At 47.5% G+C, this 22,307-nt stretch overlaps 1 protein-coding gene across 1 annotated transcript in view; it reads left to right on the top strand.

Annotated features, from left to right (window-relative positions):
* Nucleotides 1–8,937: 8,937 nt before the first annotated feature.
* Nucleotides 8,938–22,307, top strand: part of LOC143815469 (acetylserotonin O-methyltransferase-like) — a 185,434-nt gene continuing 172,064 nt past the window's right edge. Inside the window, exons 1-2 of the mRNA XM_077294686.1 lie at nt 8,938–9,040; nt 20,446–20,666. Coding sequence (XP_077150801.1) covers nt 20,595–20,666 — 72 coding nt within the window. The 5' untranslated portion in view covers nt 8,938–9,040; nt 20,446–20,594. The remainder of the gene's footprint in view (nt 9,041–20,445; nt 20,667–22,307) is intronic.

A 22,307-nucleotide genomic window follows, 5' to 3' on the forward strand; every position in this document is an offset into this window, starting at 1 on the left:
TCTATAAAATAGTTTTTATCGTATAAAAGCACCAACACATAAAAAATGATATAAATGAGGTATCACTGTAATTGTACTGACCCGAAGAATAAAACTGCTTTATCAATTTTACCAAAGGCAGAACGGTATAAACACCCCCCCAAATAAATTCATGAATTGCTGGTTTTTGTTCATTCTGCCTAACAAAAATCGGAATACAAAGCGATCAAAAAATATCATGTGCCGGAAAATGGTACCAATAAAAACGTCACCTCGTCCCACAAAAAACAAGACCTCACATGACTCTGGGCCAAATTATGGAAAAATTATAGCTCTCAAAATATGGTGATGCAAAAAATATTTTTTGCAATAAAAAGCGTCTTTTAGTGTGTGACAGCTGCCAAACATAAAAACCCACTATAAAAACCGGCAATAAATAGTAAATAAAAAACCCCTTTATCACCGCCTTAGTTAAGGAAAAATAATAAAATTAAAAAAAAAAAATTATTTATTTCCATTTTCCCATTCCCATTAGGGTTAGGATTAAGATTGGGGCTAAAGTTAGGGTTAGGGCTAAAGTTAGGGTTAGGGTTTGGATTACGTTTAAGGTTGGGTTAGGGGTGTGTCATGGTTAGGGGTGTGGTTAGGGTTATGGTTATGGTTGGGATTAGGGTTACGGGTGTGTTGGGGTTTAGAGTTAGGGTTGGGATTAGGATTAGGGGTGTGTTGGAATTAGGGGTGTGTTGGGGTTAGGGTTGGAGTTAGAATTGGGGGGTTTCCACTGTTTAGGCACATCAGGGGCTCTGCAAATGAAACATGACGTCCGATCTTAATTCCAGCCAATTCTGCGTTGAAAAAGTAAAACGATGCTCCTTCCCTTCCGAGCTCTGCTGTGTTGTGAACTCTATTTTTGGGCTCCCTCTAGTGGTCACAAGCGGTACTGTGTAGTGTTGTCTTTCTGCAGGTTGGCAGCATCAGCTGGTTCGTTATCCTTGGTTGGTTTCCTATTTAGCTCACCTGGATACTCAGTTCCTTGCCTGCTATCAATGTAATCAGTGCTCTTCAGATTCCTTGTGACTACCTTGCTCCCAGTCTCTCCACGACAAACTAAGTTTTTGTTTGTTTATTTTTTGAGCATCAGCATTCATCATGTTTCTTGTCCAGCTTGCTAAAATGTGATCTCCTCGCTTGCTGGTTGCTCTAGGGGACTGAGTTTCTCCCCCCACACCGTTAGTTGGTGCGGGGGTTCTTGAAATCTCAGTGTGGATATTTTGTAAGGGTCTTTTACTGACCGCACAGACCCCTTTACTATTTTCTGCTATCTAGTATTAGTGGGCCTCATTTGCTGAATCTGCTTTCACCCCTGTGTATGTGCTTTCCTCTTACCTCACCGTTATTATTTGTTGGGGGCTTCTATATCTTTGGGGATTATTTCTCTGGAGGCAAGAGAGGTCTTTCTTTCTCTCTAGGGGTAGTTAGTTCCTCAGGCTGGCTCGAGACGTCTAGGATTTTTAGGCACGTTCACCGGCTACTTCTAGTGTGTTTGGATAGGTTCAGATTTGCGGTCAGTCCAGTTTGCCACCTCCCTAGAGCTTGTCCTATGTTTGTTACTTAGCTGGAGTAATTTGTGATCCTCAACCACTAAGGATCATAACTAGTGTTGAGCATTCCGATGCTGCAAGTATCGGGTATCGGCCGATACTTGCTGTATCGGAATTCCGATACCGGGATTCCGATACTCTTGTGGTATCGGGTATCGGGTATCGGAACAACATTAATGTTAAAATGTGTAAAATAGAGAATTAAAATAAAAAATATCGCTATACTCACCTGTCCGACGCAGCCGGGACCTCAGCGCAGGAACCGGCAGCGTTGTTTGTTTAAAATTCCCGCTTTTACATGGTTACGCGAAGTCCCGGCTTGTGATTGGTCAGGGCGGCCATGTTGCCGGGCCGCGGACCAATCACAGCAAGCCGTGACGAAAATACGTCACGGCTTGCTGTGATTGGTCCGCGTCCCGGCAACATGGCCGCCATTAACCAATCACAAGCCGTGACGTCACGGGAGGCTGGAAACGCGCTCATTTTAAAAAGGGCGCGTGTCCAGCCTCCCGTGACGTCACGGCTTGTGATTGGTTGCGTCGCGGTCAACCAATCACAAGCCGGGAGGCTGGACACGCGCCCATTTCAAAATGAGCGCGTCCAGCCTCCCGGCTTGTGATTGGTTGATCGCGGCGCAACCATTCACAAGCCGTGACGTCACGGGAGGCTGGACACGCGCCCATTTCAAAATGAGCGCGTCCAGCCTCCCGGCTTGTGATTGGTTGATCGCGGCGCAACCAATCACAAGCCGTGACGTCACGGGAGGCTGGACACGCGCCCATTTTAAAATGAGCGCGTGTCCAGCCTCCCGTGACGTCCCGGCTTGTGATTGGTCAGGGCGGCCATATTGCCGGGACGCGGACCAATCACAGCAAGCCGTGACGTAATTTCGTCACGGCTTGCTGTGATTGGTCCGCGTCCCGGCAACATGGCCGACCTGACCAATCACAAGCCGGGAATTCACGTAACCAAGTAATAGCGCGATTTTTAAACAAACAACGCTGCCGGTTCCCTCGCTGAGGTCCCGGCTGCGTCGGACAGGTGAGTATAGCAATATTTTTTATTTTAATTCTTTCTTTTACACATTTATATGGTTCCCAGGGCCTGAAGGAGAGTTTCCTCTCCTTCAGACCCTGGGAACCATCAGGGATACCGTCCGATACTTGAGTCCCATTGACTTGTATTGGTATCGGGTATCGGTATCGGATTGGATCCGATATTTTGCCGGTATCGGCCGATACTTTCCGATACCGATACTTTCAAGTATCGGACGGTATCGCTCAACACTAATCATAACAGTATAGCAGGACAAAAAGTGTTTAATGCATCGCAGAAGTGGGATAAAAAGAAGACCTGAGTACATTTTTTTTTTTTCCCCCCTCCCGCTTTTCCTTTGCTGCAGTCTGTTTAGCTTCTTTCATCCCCTTGAACTCTGGGTGGTTTTGAGCTCAGCTGCAGACATGAATGTTCAGACTCTGACTTCTAGTGTGGATCATCTTGCTGCACGGGTGCAAAGTATTCAGGATTTTGTTATTCATAGCCCTATGTCAGAACCAAAGATACCCATTCCCGAGTTGTTTTCTGGAGATAGATCTAGGTTTCTAAATTTTAAGAATAATTGTAAGTTATTTCTATCTCTGAGACCTCATTCCTCTGGTGATTCTGCTCAGCAAGTTAGAATTGTTATCTCCTTGTTGCATGGCGACCCTCAAGATTGGGCTTTCTCTCTGGCGCCAGGAGATCCTGCATTGCTTAATGTAGATGCATTTTTTCTGGCTCTTGGACTGCTTTATGAGGAGCCTAATCTTGAGAATCAGGCAGAAAAAGCGTTGCTGGCTATCTCTCAAAGTCAGGATGAAGCAGAGGTGTATTGTCAAAAATTTCGGAAATGGTCGGTGCAAATCTGCGCATCCTTTGGCGGTATTTTCTGAACAGAGACCTGAGTCTATGCAATGTGACCGAACTCTGACCAGAATTGAGCGACAAAGTCATAGACGTCAAAATGGGTTGTGCTTTTACTGTGGTGATTCTACTCATGTTATCTCAGCATGCTCTAAACGCTTAAAAAAAATCGCTAAACCTGTCACCATTGGTACTATACAGCCTAAATTTATTTTGTCTGTTACTTTGATTTGTTCTTTGTCGTCCTACCCGGTTATGGCTTTTGTGGATTCGGGTGCTGCCCTGAATCTGATGGATTTGTTGTTTGCCAGGCGCTGTGGTTTTGTCCTGGAGCCTTTGGAATTTCCTATTCCTCTGAGGGGAATTGATGCTACGCCATTGGCTGAGAATAAGCCTCAGTATTGGACGCAAATTACCATGTGCATGACTCCCGTACATCAGGAGGTGATTCGCTTCCTTGTTCTGCATAATTTGCATGATGTTGTCGTTTTGGGTCTGCCATGGCTGCAGGCTCATAATCCAGTTTTAGATTGGAAAGCTATGTCTGTGTCAAGTTGGGGTTGTCAGGGAATTCATGGCGATGCTCCGTTGGTGTCTATTGCTTCTTCCACTCCTTCTGAGGTCCCTGAGTTTTTGTCTGACTACCAGGATGTATTTGATGAGCCCAGGTCCTGTGCCCTGCCCCCTCATAGGGATTGTGACTGTGCTATAAATTTAATTCCTGGTAGTAAATTCCCTAAGGGACGACTTTTTAATTTGTCTATACCAGAGCATGCCGCGATGCGGAGTTATATAAAGGAGTCTTTGGAGAAGGGACATATTCGCCCATCCTCTTCCCCTCTTGGTGCAGGATTTTTTTTTGTGGCCAAGAAGGACGGTTCTTTGAGACCTTGTATAGATTATCGTCTTCTGAATAAAATCACAGTCAAATTTCAGTATCCTTTACCACTATTGTCTGATTTGTTTGCTCGGATTAAGGGTGCCAGTTGGTTCACCAAGATAGATCTCCATGGTGCGTATAACCTTGTGCGCATTAAGCAGGGAGATGAATGGAAAACAGCATTTAATACACACTGTCACGGTTCCTGATACTTACCTGTCCGGCCGGCGCGCTCCCAGTGTTCCTTCCCCTTCTCCTTCTTCCAGTTTCTCGGCCTCTCTGCGCATCGGCGGTCAGCGCATGCGCCGTAGGGTCTCCTCCGCCGCTCGGTCTTCTGGGAGGTCGTGACCCGGTGACCCCGCCTCCAATATGGCGGCGCCCATCGGGTATTTCTGCTCGGCGCTTCCTCAGGTAAGCGCCTGCGTATCTACGTTGTTTCTGCTCCGTTAGTTCACCTGTTATACCCTGGCCCATTCTTGGCTTTGCCTCTGTGTTTCCGTCCCCGCCTCAGTTTCGGTTTCTTCAGCTTCTTCCCACGTCCCTTATTCCTCCTGCTCCGGCTGTCTGTTTATAATTTGTATTTTTCCCTTCCAGTACTCCGCATTGGTTACCATCATCATCCTCAGCGTACCTGTTCTTCTGCTCCACCCAGTCGTCCCTTTGGCTCCGGCAGTTGCGGTTCCACCCTCCCTGGGCCTGCTCCTAACACTCCCTGTATAGGGGGTGCAGCCATCAGGTTTGCTCGCCCTAGGGGGCTCTGGGACCGTGACCCAGAGGGTCCACTTCGGGGTTCACCTCGTCTCTCTCTGCTCACCCCCGTGTAGCGTGATACACCCGAAGGCCATTTTGAGTACTTGGTGATGCCTTTTGGACTCTCTAATGCTCCTTCTGTGTTTCAATCCTTCATGCATGACATCTTCCGAGAATATCTGGATAAATTTATGATTGTTTATCTGGATGACATTTTGGTCTTTTCTGATGATTGGGAGTCCCATGTGAAGCAGGTTAGGATGGTGTTTCAGGTCCTGCATGCTAATGCTTTATTTGTGAAGGGCTCAAAATGCCTCTTCGGAGTACAGAAGGTCTCCTTTTTGGGTTTTATTTTTTCTCCTTCTACTGTGGAGATGGACCCAGTCAAGGTCCAGGCTATTCATGACTGGACTCAGCCCACGTCTGTTAAGAGTCTTCAGAAGTTCTTGGGTTTTGCTAATTTTTACCGTCGTTTCATCGATAATTTTTCTAGCGTGGTTAAACCTTTGACGGATTTGACCAAGAAGGGTTCTGATGTGACTAATTGGTCTCCTGCGGCTGGGGAGGCCTTTCGGGAGCTGAAGCACTGATTTTCTTCAGCTCCAGTCTTATGTCAGCCAGATGTCTCTCTCCCCTTCCAGGTCGAGGTTGATGCTTCTGAGATTGGAGCAGGGGCTGTTTTGTCGCAGAGAAGCTCTGATGGCTCTGTGATGAAGCCATGTGCTTTCTTTTCAAGAAAGTTTTCGCCTGCCGAGCGGAATTATGATGTTGGTAATCGGGAGTTGTTGGCTATGAAGTGGGCATTTGAGGAGTGGTGACATTGGCTCGAAGGAGCTAAACATCGTGTGGTGGTCTTGACGGATCACAAAAATCTGATTTACCTTGAATCTGCCAAGCGCCTGAATCCTAGACAGGCTCGTTGGTCGTTGTTTTTCTCCCGTTTCAACTTCGTGGTCTCATACCTGCCTGGTTCGAAGAATGTGAAAGCTGATGCACTTTCTAGGAGTTTTGTGCCTGACTCTCCGGGAGTTTCTGAGCCGGCTGGTATTCTCAGAGAGGGAGTGATTTTGTCTGCCATTTCCCCAGATTTGCGACGGGTGCTGCAGAAATTTCAGGCGGATAGACCTGACCGTTGTCCACCAGAAAGACTGTTTGTCCCGGATAGATGGACCAGCAGAGTTATTTCCGAGGTTCATTCTTCGGTGTTGGCGGGTCATCCTGGGATTTTTGGTACCAGAGATTTGGTGGCTAGGTCCTTCTGGTGGCCTTCCTTGTCGTGGGATGTGCGTTCCTTTGTGCAGTCTTGTGAGATTTGTGCTCGGGCTAAGCCTTGCTGTTCTCGTGCCAGCGGTTTGCTTTTGCCTTTGCCTATTCCGAAAAGGCCTTGGACGCACATTTCCATGGATTTTATTTCGGATCTTCCAGTATCTCAGAAAATGTCTGTCATCTGGGTGGTGTGTGATCGTTTTTCCAAGATGGTCCATCTGGTGCCCTTGCCTAAGTTGCCTTCTTCCTCCGATTTGGTTCCTCTATTTTTTCAGAATGTGGTTTGCTTGCATGGCATTCCTGAAAATATTGTGTCTGATAGAGGATCCCAGTTTGTGTCCAGGTTTTGGCGGACTTTTTGTGCTAAGATGGGCATTGATTTGTCTTTTTCGTCGGCCTTCCATCCTCAGACTAATGGCCAAACCGAGCGAACTAATCAGACGTTGGAAACTTATTTGAGATGTTTTGTTTCTGCTGATCAGGATGATTGGGTGACTTTTTTGCCATTGGCCGAGTTTGCCCTTAATAATCGGGCTAGTTCTGCTACTTTGGTTTCGCCTTTTTTCTGCAATTCTGGTTTCCATCCTCGTTTTTCCTCGGGTCAGGTTCAGCCTTCTGACTGTCCTGGGGTGGATTCTGTGGTGGATAGGTTGCAGCAGATTTGGAACCATGTGGTGGACAATTTGAGGTTGTCACAGGAGAAGGCTCAGTGCTTTGCCAACCGCCGCCGCGGTGTGGGTCCCCGACTTCGTGTTGGGGATTTGGTGTGGCTGTCTTCTCGGTATGTTCCTATGAAGGTCTCCTCTCCTAAATTCAAGCCTCGCTTCATCGGTCCTTATAAGATCTTGGAAATCCTTAACCCGGTGTCTTTTCGTTTGGATCTCCCAGCATCGTTTGCCATTCATAATGTGTTCCATAGGTCTTTGTTGCGGAGGTATGTGGTACCTGTGGTTCCTTCTGTTGAGCCTACTGCTCCGGTGCTGGTCGAGGGCGAATTAGAGTACGTGGTGGAGAAGATTTTGGATTCTCGTATCTCTAGACGGAGGCTTCAGTATTTGGTTAAGTGGAAGGGCTATGGTCAGGAGGATAATTCCTGGGTTGTCGCCTCTGATGTTCATGCAGCCGATTTGGTTCGTGCCTTCCACGTGGCTCATCCTGATCGCCCTGGGGGTCTTGATGAGGGTTCGGTGACCCCTCCTCAAGGGGGGGGTACTGTTGTGTACTCTATTTTTGGGCTCCCTCTAGTGGTCACAAGCGGTACTGTGTAGTGTTGTCTTTCTGCAGGTTGGCAGCATCAGCTGGTTCGTTATCCTTGGTTGGTTTCCTATTTAGCTCACCTGGATACTCAGTTCCTTGCCTGCTATCAATGTAATCAGTGCTCTTCAGATTCCTTGTGACTACCTTGCTCCCAGTCTCTCCACGACAAGCTAAGTTTTTGCTTGTTTATTTTTTGAGCATCAGCATTCATCATGTTTCTTGTCCAGCTTGCTAAAATGTGATCTCCTCGCTTGCTGGTTGCTCTAGGGGACTGAGTTTCTCCCCCCACACCGTTAGTTGGTGCGGGGGTTCTTGAAATCTCAGTGTGGATATTTTGTAAGGGTTTTTTACTGACCGCACAGACCCCTTTACTATTTTCTGCTATCTAGTATTAGTGGGCCTCATTTGCTGAATCTGCTTTCACCCCTGTGTATGTGCCTTCCTCTTTCCTCACCGTTATTATTTGTTGGGGGCTTCTATATCTTTGGGGATTATTTCTCTGGAGGCAAGAGAGGTCTTTCTTTCTCTCTAGGGGTAGTTAGTTCCTCAGGCTGGCTCAAGACGTCTAGGATTTTTAGGCACGTTCACCGGCTACTTCTAGTGTGTTTGGATAGGTTCAGATTTACGGTCAGTCCAGTTTGCCACCTCCCTAGAGCTTGTCCTATGTTTGTTACTTAGCTGGAGTAATTTGTGATCCTCAACCACTAAGGATCATAACACTGCTGTGCGCCCAAACAGTGGTTTACCCCCACATATCAAGTCTGCTAGACTTCAGTCTGCAGTGTGATTCCTAGAAGTGTGTTCTAAAAGTGTGGATTACATTAGAATTAAAACCTGAAAGATGTATACAGACTGCGCCCTGCTACCTGTCACCATCGCACTCTAACAAGCATCTCTATTCTTCCAACAGGTATGTTCATCCAGCTCTCCTTCTCTCCTGCTATGAAGTGCACATAATACATCACCCAGCTTTGCACATAGACTTCCCTCTGCTCTTTTCTTTCATATGGTATGTTCATCCAGCTCTCCTGCTCTCCTGCTATGAAGTGCACATAATACATCACCCAGCTTTGCACATAGACTTCCCTCTGCTCTTTGCTTTCATATGGTATGTTCATCCAGCTCTCCTGCTCTCCTGCTATGAAGTGCACATAATACATCACCCAGCTTTGCACATAGACTTCCCTCTGCTCTTTGCTTTCATATGGTATGTTCATCCAGCTCTCCTGCTCTCCTGCTATGAAGTGCACATAATACATCACCCAGCTTTGCACATAGACTTCCCTCTGCTCTTTGCTTTCATATGGTATGTTCATCCAGCTCTCCTGCTCTCCTGCTATGAAGTGCACATAATACATCACCCAGCTTTGCACATAGACTTCCCTCTGCTCTTTGCTTTCATATGGTATGCCTTTCAGCTAACCCCAGCTTGCCCTGTGTTATTTATGACATTGTTTCTTAGGCCTGATTGTATGCATCTGGTCCACCCTTAATTCTCTGACCAAGATGAGCAGAGACCACTCCTCTCTGCTCCACACCTGAACGCACTTAGTTTTCCATATATTGCATAGCACAAGTCTGCTAGACTTCAGTCTGCAGTGTGATTCCTAGAAGTGTGTTCTAAAAGTGTGGATTACATTAGAATTAAAACCTGAATTGAACCTGAAGGGAACTGAAGGTAACTGGTCAGTCACTGCAAACAATGTTTCTGTTTATTTTCACTTTCACCCCTATAATCTTTCACTTTCTGCTACCTCCCCCAATCCCCACACCAAGTAAGGAACTGTTCATCTCCTCTTGAATCCTCCCCATCCATCTCACCTCCTCCTCAGAACTGTTCCTTAACATACAATCCTCTGTCTCAAAGCACAGGCAGCCCCCTCACGCCCTCTCCTGCTCCCACCTGCTAACACTATCTCTGCTCCTTCTCACTGCTGGTGATATCTCTCCAAATCCTGGTCCTCCTCACCATATTCCCACAGTCATTTCTACCTCCCACCCACGCTCCATCACAAACTTCCATAACCTCTCTAACCTTCACCCATTCACCCAGCCTCCGCTTCCCCAGTCCCACTGACAGGAGCTCTGTGGAACGCTCGCTCTGTCTGTAACAAGCTTTCCTACATCCTTGATCTTTTTGTTACTACCAAACTTTCCTTCCTCGCCATCACCGAAACCTGGCTCACCCCTTCTGACACAGCCTCTCCTGCTGCACTCTCTTATGGTGGCTTCCACCTTTCTCACACACCCCGCCCCAGCAGCAAGCATGGCGGAGGAGTTGGTTTTCTCCTGTCAGATGACTGCTCCTTCACCCCAATCCCACTGCCACCCTCTGTTACCCTCCCTTCCTTTGAGGTGCACTCTGTGAGCATCTACTCCCCCTCCAACCTCCAACTAGCTGTCATTTACCGCCCCCCAGGGCCAGCCACCACCTTCTTTGACCACTTCACCACCTGGCTACTTCATTTCCTTTCTGCGGACATCCCCACTATCATCATGGGCGATTTCAACATCCCCATTGACACTTCCCTCTCAGCTGCCACTAGACTTCTATCTCTCACTTCCTCCTTCGGCCTCACTCAATGGTCTTCTGCAGCCACTCACAAAGATGGTCACACACTGGACCTCATCTTCACCCGCCTCTGCTCCCTATCTAACCTCTCTAACTCACCTCTTCCTCTCTCTGACCACAACCTTCTCACATTCTCATCTCTCTCCACTCCATGTCTAGAGTCCCCACCTCACAAACTTTCACACCCTCGCAGAAATATTAAACATCTTGACCTACATTCATTCTCTGAATCCCTCCTCCCTCTCACAGACATAAGTTCCATACACAATGCGGATGACGCTGCCGCTCTATATAACACCACAATAGCTGTAGCTTTGGAATCTGCTGCCCCACTTACACATACCAAAGCTCGCAAAATCAACAGACAGCCCTGGCACACCAGCCTGACCAAAGAACTGAGGCGAGCTTCCAGGGCTGCTGAACGCAGATGGAAAAGATCCCACTCCAACGACCACTTCATTGCATTCAAACAGTCCCTCACTACTTTCAAGACCACACTCACCACAGCTAAACAAACCTACTTCTCATCTCTCATATCCTCCCTGTCTCACAACCCTAAACAGTTATTCAACACCTTCAATTCTCTCCTCCGTCCCCCAGCACCTCCTCCCTCCCCACTTATCTCTGCTGAAGACTTTGCCTCATTCTTCAAGCAGAAGATTGATAACATCAGAGACAGTTTTGGTCAACAACCCCCAGAGCCCTTCCTCCCAACTTCCCTACCCTCCACCTCCAAAACCAACTTCCCCACCATTACAGAAGATCAACTCGCCACTCTACTCTCAAGATCGCATCTCACCACCTGTGCGCTTGACGCGCTCCCATCCCACCTCATCCCAAACCTCACCACAATCTTCGTCCCAACCCTAACCCATCTCTTCAACCTATCACTAACAACTGGTGTTTTCCCCTCAAGCTTTAAACATGCCTCCATCACACCTATCCTCAAAAAGCCCTCTCTTGACCCATCCTCTGTATCTAGCTATCGCCCTATATCACTTCTCCCCTATGCCTCAAAACTACTGGAACAACACATCTACCTTGAACTGTCCTCCCATCTCTCTTCTTGCTCCCTCTTTGACCGCTTACAATCTGGCTTCCGGTCACACCACTCCACTGAAACTGCCCTAACTAAGGTCACCAACGACCTCTTAACCGCCAAGAGCAAGCGACACTACTCTGTTCTCCTCCTCCTCGACCTGTCGGCTGCCTTTGACACAGTGGACCATTCCCTATTATTACAGACCCTCTCATCCCTTGGCATCACAGACTTGGCCCTATCCTGGATCTCATCATACATAACAGACCGGACATTCAGCGTCTCCCACTCACACACCACCTCCTCACCTCACCCCCTATCTGTCGGAGTCCCACAAGGTTCAGTCCTTGGGCCCCTGCTCTTCTCCATTTACACCTTTGGCCTGGGACAGCTCATAGAATCTCATGGCTTTCAGTATCACCTCTATGCTGATGACACACAGATCTACATCTCTGGACCAGATATCACCTCCCTACTAACCAGAATCCCTCAATGTCTGTCCACTATTTCATCCTTCTTCTCCGCTAGATTTCTGAAACTTAACATGGACAAAACAGAATTCATCATCTTTCCCCCATCTCACGTGACCCCCCCAACAAACCTATCCATTACAGTAAATGGCTGCCCACTCTCCCCAGTCCCACAAGCTCGCTGCCTCGGGGTTATCCTTGACGCTGATCTCTCCTTCAAACCACATATCCAAGCCCTTTCCACTTCCTGCCGACTTCAACTCAAAAATATTGCACGAATGCATTCATTCCTCAACCAAGAATCTGCAAAAACCCTAGTCCATGCCCTCATCATCTCTCGCCTTGACTACTGCAACCTCCTGCTCTGTGGCCTCCCCTCAAACACTCTCGCACCCCTCCAATCTATTCTAAACTCTGCTGCCCGACTAATCCACCTGTCCCCCCGCTATTCTCCGGCCTCTCCCCTCTGTCAATCCCTTCACTGGCTCCCCATTGCCCAGAGACTCCAGTGCAAAACCCTAACCATGACGTACAAAGCCATCCACAACCTGTCTCCTCCTTACATCTGTGACCTCATCTCCCGGTACTTTCCTACACGCAACCTCCGATCCTCACAAGATCTCCTTCTCTACTCCCCTCTTATCTCCTCTTCCCACAATCGTATACAAGATTTCTCTCGCGTATCACCCCTACTCTGGAACCCTCTACCACAACACATCAGACTCTCGCCCACCATCGAAACCTTCAAAAAGAATCTGAAGACCCACCTCTTCCGACAAGCCTACAACCTGCAGTAACCACCAATCAACCAACCGCTGCACGATCAGCTCTACCCTCACCTACTGTATTCTCACCCATCCCTTGTAGATTGTGAGCCTTCGCGGGCAGGGTCCTCTCTCCTACTGTACCAGTTATGACTTGTATTGTTCAAGATTATTGTACTTGTTTTTATTATGTATACCCCTCCTCACTTGTAAAGCGCCATGGAATAAATGGCGCTATAACAATAAATAATAATAATAACATATGGGGGATCAGCGTACTCAGGACAAGTTGGACAACAATTTCTCCTGTTACCCTTGGGAAAATAAAAATTTGGGGGCTAAAAAAAAACATTTTTGTGGGAAAAAATGATTTTTTATTTTCACGGCTCTGCATTATAAACTTTAGTGAAACACTTGGGGGTTCAAAGTTCTGACAACACATCTAGATAAGTTCCATGGGGGGTCTATTTTCCAATATGGGGTAACTTGTGGGGGGTTTCTACTGTTTAGGTACATCAGGGGCTCTGCAAATGCAACATGATGCCCGCAGACCATTCCATCAAAGTCTGCATTCCAAAACACCACTTCTTCCCTTCCGAGCTCTGCCATGTGCCCAAACAGTAGTTTTCTCCCACATATGGGGTATCAGTGTACTCAGGACAAATTGCACAACAACTTTTGGGGTCCAAATTCTCCAGATACCCTTGGGACAATAAAAAATTGGGGGCGAAAAATCATTTTTGTGAAAAAAATATGATTTTTATTTTTACGGCTCTACATTATAAACTTCTGTGAAGCACTTGGGGTTTCAAAGTGATCACCACACATCTAGATAAGTTCCTTAGGGGTCTACTTTCCAAAATGCTGTCACTTGTGGGGGTTTCCACTGTTTTGGCACATCAGGGGCTCTCCAAACATGACATGGTGTCCGACCTCAATTCCAGCCAATTCTGTGTTGAAAAAGTCAAACGGTGCTCCTTCCCTTCAGAGCTCTGCCATGCGCCCAAACATATTGGGTATTAGCGTACTCAGGACAAATTGCACAACAACTTTTGTGGTCCAATTTCTCCCATTACCCTTGGAAAAATAAAAAATTGGGGGAGAAATGATCATTTTTGTGAAAAAAATATGATTTTTTATTTTTACGACTCTATATTATAAACTTCTGTGAAGCACTTGGGGGTTAAAACTGTTCACCACACATCTAGATAAGTTCCTTAGGGGTCTACTTTCCATAATAGTGTCACTTCTGGGGGGTTTCCACTATTTAGGCACATCAGGGGCTCTCCAAACGCGACATTCTGTCTGATCCCAATTCCAGCCAATTTTGCATGGAAAAGTCAAATAGAGCTCCTTCACTTCTGAGCCCTGCCATGTGCCCAAACAGTGGTTTACCTCCACATATGGGGTATCGGCGTACTCAGGACAAACTGTACAACAACTTTTGGAGTCCAATTTCTCCTGTTACCCTTGGTAAAATAAAACAAATTGGATCTGAAGTAATCTTTTTGTGAAAAAAAGTAAAATGTTCATTTTTTTTAAACATTCCAAAAATTCCTGTGAGGCACCTGAAGGGTTAATAAATAGTGCTGAGCGAGTATACTCATTACTCGAGATTTCCCGACACGTTTGGGTGTCCTCCGAGTATTTTTTAGTGCTCGGAGATTTAGTTTTCATCGCCGCAGCTGAACGATTTACATATGTTAGCCAACTTGATTACATGTGGGGATTCCCTAGCAACCAGGCAACCCCCACATGTACTTATGCTGGCTAGCAACTGTAAATCATGCAGCTGCATCAACAAACTAAATCTCAGAGCACTTACAAATACTCGGAGACCCCCCGAGCATGCTCAGGAAATCTCAAGCAACGAGTATCCTCGCTCATCACTATTAATAAACTTCTTAAATGTTGTTTTGAGCACCTTGAGGGGTGCAGTTTTTATAATTGTGTAACTTTTTTGTATTTTCTATCATATAGACCCCTCAAAGTGACTTCAAATGTGATGTGGTCCCTAAAAAAAAACAGGTGTTGTAAAAATGAGAAATCGCTGGTCAACTTTTACCCCTTAACTCCCTAAAAAAAAAAAATGTTGGTTCCAAAATTGTGCTGATATAAAGTAGACATGTGGGAAGTGTTACTTATTAAGTATTTTGTGTAACATATCTCTGTGATTAAAGGCATGAAGATTCAAAGTTGGAAAATCGCTAAATGTTTGCAAAATGTCGCCAGTTTTTTTCACAAATAAATGCAAGTAATATCAAAGATATTTTACCACTACCATGAACTACAATATGTCATGAGAAAACTGTCAGAATTATTGGGATCTGTTGAAGCGTTCCAGAGTTATAACCTCATAGGTCAGGGACAGTGGTCAGAATTGTAAAAATTGGCCCAGTCATTAACGTGCAAACCACCCTTGGGGTAAAGGGGTTAAACTGCCAATCGGTAAAGGTTTACCCATCAGCGGTTGTTTAGTTTTGTCAGTCTGTAAGTTTAAACAGGACCCTTAATGCCCCTGTACACAAGCCATTGTCTGAACCTGCTGATTTATACTTTTCGGCCAACAGTGTAATTGTGTATGGGTGCACTGGCCGACTGACAGCAGAGATGTTGATCGGGTTTTGTTTGATTTCAGACTGCAGACAGCACTGTTTTCTGGGCATAGGCTGCTGGTCGACTTGTTAGGCAGTGACTTCCTCACAGTGAGTGGAGCGCCCCCACACCGCCGCAGGGCCGGGGGGTACCCGGAGCCGGGCCTCTAGGTCTCAGTCCTGGGGTTGTCACGGTGGCTAGACCCGGTCCGTGGCCCTGTCTGTCAGTGGGGGACGTCCGGTGCAATAAGTGATGTTGTAGCGGTGCAGTTGTGGGGTGCAGGTCGCGGTAAATAACGAGGACACCAGGTTGCAGTCTCTTTACCTCTTTACTGAAGCTCTCTGGGTCCTCAGTCCGGAATACGGCTCACCAGGCTGCGCAAGTCCGGCCGGTCCAATGGCACTTCCAGAGCTCTCCTTGCAGGTGGAAATCGGTGCCTTCCTTCTAGCGCTATGTGTTGCAGTCCTTCCCTGCTGTGCTTACGGAAAGTACCCCACAACTGTTGTGTCTGTTTCTCGTGTTCCCTCACAACAACTTAATTCGCAATGATCTTTCTCGTCCCTCCAGATACTATGGTAGGAACGCACCCGTATGACGGGGAGGCTCGGAGATCTTCCGGGACTCTATCTGCGCCCCTCTCCTGTTGGTACCCCCCTTTGCCTTCCTGGGTGATGCGTGAGACAGTCCGCCTCAAGCTAACTGCCCTGCCGTAGGTCTGAGGTATGGCTTGAAACTCTTTACCTCCTCGGCGTTCCGGCCACCGGTAGTGCGCCTCAGTAAGGTGCTGCCTCTTTCAGCACAACCCTCACTGGTATCTCCTTTCGCTTGATTTCGTTTCTCACTCAGCACAATCTATCTCGCTTCTTAGTCCTTCCTTGGGCACCGCCGCTATGCTGAGCAGGCACGGTCCCTTTACGTTCTTTCCATGCCAAGCCTCTGCCAGGATCCCACCCCTGGCAGAGACCCTACAGTCTCTCCCTTCACAACGCCCTCTGCCACCAGGTGTTGCTCCGTTCAATCCCGTCAGCGTTCTCTCTAACTTTCTGCCTGACCCCCAGTTTACCCACTATGGTGGGGAGTGGCCTAATGAATAGCACCCTTAGCTCCCCCCGGAGGCCCAGCTGTGAAATGTCTTGGTGACTGTGATACCTGCTCAGAGAACTCCTTCCGTGCCATCGAACGCAGCATGGCCCCCCTTAGTGGCTGAACCATGCTACTGCAACGACCAGGACTCTGGGGCGCTGCACTCCCCCCTGGTTAAACACAGTACTCCGGGACTGGGAAGAAAAACAACAATACAGGTTAGCAAAAAGACATACAATTTTGTTGAGTGCAAATAACAATAAGTATACTTAAGTAGGCTTCCCTTTATGGGAGGTGAGGACACTTGTAACGTTACAACATAATTAACCTTATAATTTACAGAGTATAAATAACTTCTGTTACCCAACCGGGTATTCTATTTAGTGCAATTTTTGAAATAATAACTTAACATTGCCTTTAAGAAACTCACACTCTTAGTCTATCAAAGGCCTTCCTATAATCACATTATAAGGCATTTCAACTTTACATTCTCCTTCTTGTGAACCTGCAGGACCGCCTGTCCCTACGGCACCAGACCTACTGCCTCTCCTTTCTTCTACAGGACCGCCCTGTTCAGCCAGGGCCTACTGCCTTTCGCTACTATACACAGTATAGACATAACATTCCTTTCGGTTGAAGAACTCTGAGCCAGCTCTACTCGGCCCCTTTAAGGACTCACTCTCTAACCCCTACGGGTTCACTCTCTGTCCTTAGTAACAAAGTAACTTTTCAATGGGGACGCAGGGTTTACCTTCTATCCTCACCCTCATTATTACTTCTCTTACTTTCAACTATGCAGACCTCCACTTCTACCCCTACGGGCTCTCTGCATCCTTCCTGTCTTCAAAACATTATTCAAATTTCACATTTTAACAAATTCAACACATATAACTCGGCATGTAAAACAGTTACATTTTCTTTTCAAGGCATCATTACCACATTACTGTTCTGTAACAGTATCGCTTTCAAGTACAATTCTTCACATCCCCTTTAAGAGGGGACCAGGTCTCTCTGAGGTAGCTCGTCTTCTCAGCCTACCAGTCTCATGCAAAGTTCCGGTCCGGTATCTTCACAAAGTGTCTTTAAGTAGGACCAGTAGGAACGGTTTCTTCGCAAAGTGTCTTTTGACTAAAACCAGTAGGGAGCACCTTTAAGAAAGTGCAAACTATTTACAAGGGAAAGTTTGAATCATGCGCAGTTCATGATTTCTGCAGTTCTCTTTTTTTTAAAAACTGTATAAACTTCAGGAAAACAACAGTGACCCCGGGTCAACAAAGGGGTCACCTTTAACCCTAGACGGGTTTGGCAGCAAACAGGAACAGTTAAAGGAATGAACAGTTAACTATTTACATTTTTCATTAGTAACATCACTTTTACCGTCGGGATGCAGCAGGGGGTCTTCTTTCTGGCCTCACCAATCCCACAGATCGTTCTGATGAGCCAGGGCGTCGCTCCGGTCCTAGCAGGGCCAGAATCCCCCGCTGGGAGATCCTGGCTGTCGGCAACTGTATGCGTTCCCCCGGGGCACGATGATGTCGATCCTCTGGTGGTTCCGCGGGACCGGGCTCTGCAGTTTTCTTCGCCGGGGTATCGTCTTCCGGTACCCCTGCAGCAGCCTGGAAAGCAACACACCGCTGCACGCCGCGGGCTATCCACCCTGTTTCACCCGCGGCCCTCCTCCACCGTGTGTAGGTGACAGCATCACCTGGCTCCAAGTTACAGTCGAATCTCCCGCTGCTCGGCTCCACCTCTGTCCTTTCCACGTGAACTTGTAGTGGCTCCCCGATCTCTTGGATTATCCCCTGTCCATGCTGGGAGTTAAAGGCCACCACCACACCCCAGTGTGACGGTGGGATCTCGGGGGGGCTTATCAGGTCAATCGGCTCGGCGGGCTGGGACCGGCTCCGCCAGGCTGCCGTCAGGCGCCGGTAATGTTCCGCATCCGGAATTATTTTTAAGCCCGGCGTCGGTGGTGCATCCTCGGACGCGGCCAGGTGAGCAGAAGCAGGGGACACTGGGGACAGGCGGATTTCTGTGGGTTGCCCCATCCGCGCCAGCACACGGGCGTCATGCTTCAGGCGGCGTGCCAGCTGCCGGGTCTCGGCTGCAGCCGCACACTCCGCGGACATCGGCGGAGGGGGTCGTCCCATCGGTGGCCTCGTTGAAGTCGAACCCCGCAGTGTGGGCGCCCCTGAGGTTACCTCAGGCTGTATATCTTCAGGCCGCGCCGGATCAGTTCCGCCTGGTGCTCTGGATGCCGCCATTTTTTTTCCTTCTTCTAGGTCGTTTTCCCGCGGTCTCTTTCGCGGGCGGCCCCGTCCCCATGGTCTCCACCCTCCGGCCAGAATCAAGAGGCGGACCTCGGCGGTTGACGGGCACGTCCTCAAGACACAAAAATACTTAGACTGGGCGGCCATTATTCTTCGCGCGCTCCAGCTCGTCTACGCCCACTCCACGCCCTTCTTCTCTTCCTGCGCTCTCCTCAGCGCTGCAATGGCGGCGGATTTTGGCGGCAACTGGCACAGCACACAGTCTTGCGATAAAGTTCAGTCCACACACAATAAATCACAGTCTCTAGGCACACATGACCTGATTCTTCAGGCTTAAGTAGATCCTGTTCGTGACGCCAAGTTGGAGCGCCCCCACACCGCCGCAGGGCCGGGGGGTAACCGGAGCCGGGCCTCTAGGTCTCAGTCCTGGGGTTGTCACGGTGGCTAGACCCGGTCCGTGGCCCTGTCTGTCAGTGGGGGACGTCCGGTGCAATAAGTGATGTTGTAGCGGTGCAGTTGTGGGGTGCAGGTCGCGGTAAATAACGAGGACACCAGGTTGCAGTCTCTTTACCTCTTTACTGAAGCTCTCTGGGTCCTCAGTCCGGAATACGGCTCACCAGGCTGCGCAAGTCCGGCCGGTCCAATGGCACTTCCAGAGCTCTCCTTGCAGGTGGAAATCGGTGCCTTCCTTCTAGCGCTATGTGTTGCAGTCCTTCCCTGCTGTGCTTACGGAAAGTACCCCACAACTGTTGTGTCTGTTTCTCGTGTTCCCTCACAACAACTTAATTCGCAATGATCTTTCTCGTCCCTCCAGATACTATGGTAGGAACGCACCCGTATGACGGGGAGGCTCGGAGATCTTCCGGGACTCTATCTGCGCCCCTCTCCTGTTGGTACCCCCCTTTGCCTTCCTGGGTGATGCGTGAGACAGTCCGCCTCAAGCTAACTGCCCTGCCGTAGGTCTGAGGTATGGCTTGAAACTCTTTACCTCCTCGGCGTTCCGGCCACCGGTAGTGCGCCTCAGTAAGGTGCTGCCTCTTTCAGCACAACCCTCACTGGTATCTCCTTTCGCTTGATTTCGTTTCTCACTCAGCACAATCTATCTCGCTTCTTAGTCCTTCCTTGGGCACCGCCGCTATGCTGAGCAGGCACGGTCCCTTTACGTTCTTTCCATGCCAAGCCTCTGCCAGGATCCCACCCCTGGCAGAGACCCTACAGTCTCTCCCTTCACAACGCCCTCTGCCACCAGGTGTTGCTCCGTTCAATCCCGTCAGCGTTCTCTCTAACTTTCTGCCTGACCCCCAGTTTACCCACTATGGTGGGGAGTGGCCTAATGAATAGCACCCTTAGCTCCCCCCGGAGGCCCAGCTGTGAAATGTCTTGGTGACTGTGATACCTGCTCAGAGAACTCCTTCCGTGCCATCGAACGCAGCATGGCCCCCCTTAGTGGCTGAACCATGCTACTGCAACGACCAGGACTCTGGGGCGCTGCATGAGCACTGCAGCACTTGGCCCAGCGAGCACTCCTATATAAGGGAGCGAAGGCCATGGTGGCTGTCAACCAAACAATCAGCCAAAGCAACGTACAGCCGACAGCTATCTAATGTGTGACCATTCTTGTGTGTTTTGTTAATTAACATCATAGGACACATTTGGAATCCATGTCCTGAGTATGAAAAAGGCATTTGCACAAGTTCCAAGGTTTATCCTTTTCACCGCTTTCCTAAAGTCATCTTTTTCTCAGTCAGATATATCTCTTTGTAATAGAGTCCCTTGTATGAAGCCAGACATGTTTTCCCTATAGTAAAACCTGGTTACCTCAGGAAAAAAGCTTGGCATGTCTTATGCAAAATAAAAAAAATGAAGTAAATTATTTGTAAAACAACTGCTGCAGAAAATTGCCACAAAACCAGAACATCTGAAAACAGCATATGTAGTCAGTAATGCTTGGCACGCAGTTATAATTCGACTGCAAATCATTTCAAGTAAAAGTAAAGAAGAAATTTGTATATTCCAGATGCTGAAGGTTCTTATGGCTCTAAGTGCCTCATAAGTAGGTCCGATGAGAAATCAATTGTCTGAGCCCTGCTAAGTCCTCTGGAGTAACACCTCTCAGTTGGAAAGCAGCTTATATAAGCCGACTGAGCGGTTGCACATCACACCAACATGTGCTCCTCCGAAGAACTTGAATACCCTCAGAAACTTCTTGACTATGCATATGGATTTTTCGTCTCAAAGGTAAGAATTCAGTTGTATTTGTGCAGATATTCAGCGGATTTAAAGATTTGTCTGTGGAATCTTTAACTTTAGAAATTTTTACCTACTCAGTCTTAGAGTAAATGCTGAATGCACAAGAAAGTAATACATGATAAAGTAATGTATGATAAACTAATACATGAGAAAGTAATGTATGATTAATCATACATTACATGGTATAATAATGTAAATACATTTATGCTCAACAAGGCAAAAGTATTCTAGGAGTGACAGCTTTATTGGCTAACCAGAAAAAATATATCTGCAAATATTCAAAGTGCAGAAGCTTCTTCATCAGACAACTTTACAACAGAATTACTCAGACATATAGCTCGCAAATATAATTCTTCTGATTAGCCAATATAGGCATCATTCTTAGGGGAGGGTCTTCCTATTGCAAATATCGGATGAGTACCATCCGTCATTTTGACTGATAGCATTTTTCTGCACATGTCCAATTTTTTTCCTCGGACCGGGTTCATCCAAGGAAGAGATCGACGCATGCACGAGTTGCTTCTGATTAACAGATCTCACCCAGCCTTTCAGTTCAATGAATCTGTGCATCCGAGTGTGGTCCAATTTTCATGCACAGACTAAATGGAGAAGATGGAGACTTTTTTTCACATCTGAGAAAATCGGATCAAACTCTGATTTTCTAGAGTGAGAGAAAATCAACACTGTAACCGTGGCCTTAGAATGCTTTTATCTTTTTTGGGCATAAAAGTATTTGCATACATTTTTCTCGTTATCTTGGTACCATAATATAATTTTTTTTATTGTACATCAGGGTATAATAATAATATTCTATGTATTGTATGATATATGGATTATACCAGTATTTATAAAGAATAACGGAAATGTGATATTACTATCCAGCTTACAGCCTTTATTCAAACTAAGGCTACTTTCACACTAGCGTTAACTGCAATACGTCGCAAATGCGTCGTTTTGCTGAAAATACGCATCCAGCAAAAGTTCTTGCTGGATACGTTTTTTCGTCATAGACTAACATTAGCGACGCATTAGCGACGCATTTGCGACGCATTGCCAAACATCGCGTCCGTTTTGCGACGCTTGGGCGTGTGTTAGCGGACCGTCGGGAGAAAAAAACCTTACATGTAACGTTTTTTGCTCACGACGGTCCGCTTTTTCCGACCGCGCATGCGCGGCCGGAACTCCGCCCCCACCTCCCCACACTTCCCCGCACCTCACAATGGGGCAGCGGATGCGTTGGAAAAATACATCCGCTGCCCCCGTTGTGCGGCGGAGACCACGCTAGCGTCGGGAACGTCGGCCCAACGCACAGCGACGGGCCTTTCCCGACGCTAGTGTGAAAGTAGCCTTAGACTTTCATATTAGTTCACAAGCGTAAATAGCAAAACATATGCTGAACATCAGAAATGTCGTAAGGGTAGGAAGAAAGTCCGTCATTGCAAAAATAGCAGAGGGGTTGTAGTTTTCTATTTTATTTATTTTTATTTTGAAAAATGTAAAATCAGCCCTTTATTAGTCTTAGGGCTCTTTTCCACTTGAGAGAAAAAAACGGTCCGTAATCTGGACCGAAAAAAAGGGATGAAAAGTATGCGATTGTCATGCGAGTTCAATGCGATTTTTTAATCGCAT

This window comes from Ranitomeya variabilis, chromosome 3, assembly GCF_051348905.1.
Source record: "Ranitomeya variabilis isolate aRanVar5 chromosome 3, aRanVar5.hap1, whole genome shotgun sequence".
Taxonomy (NCBI): Eukaryota; Metazoa; Chordata; class Amphibia; order Anura; family Dendrobatidae; genus Ranitomeya; species Ranitomeya variabilis.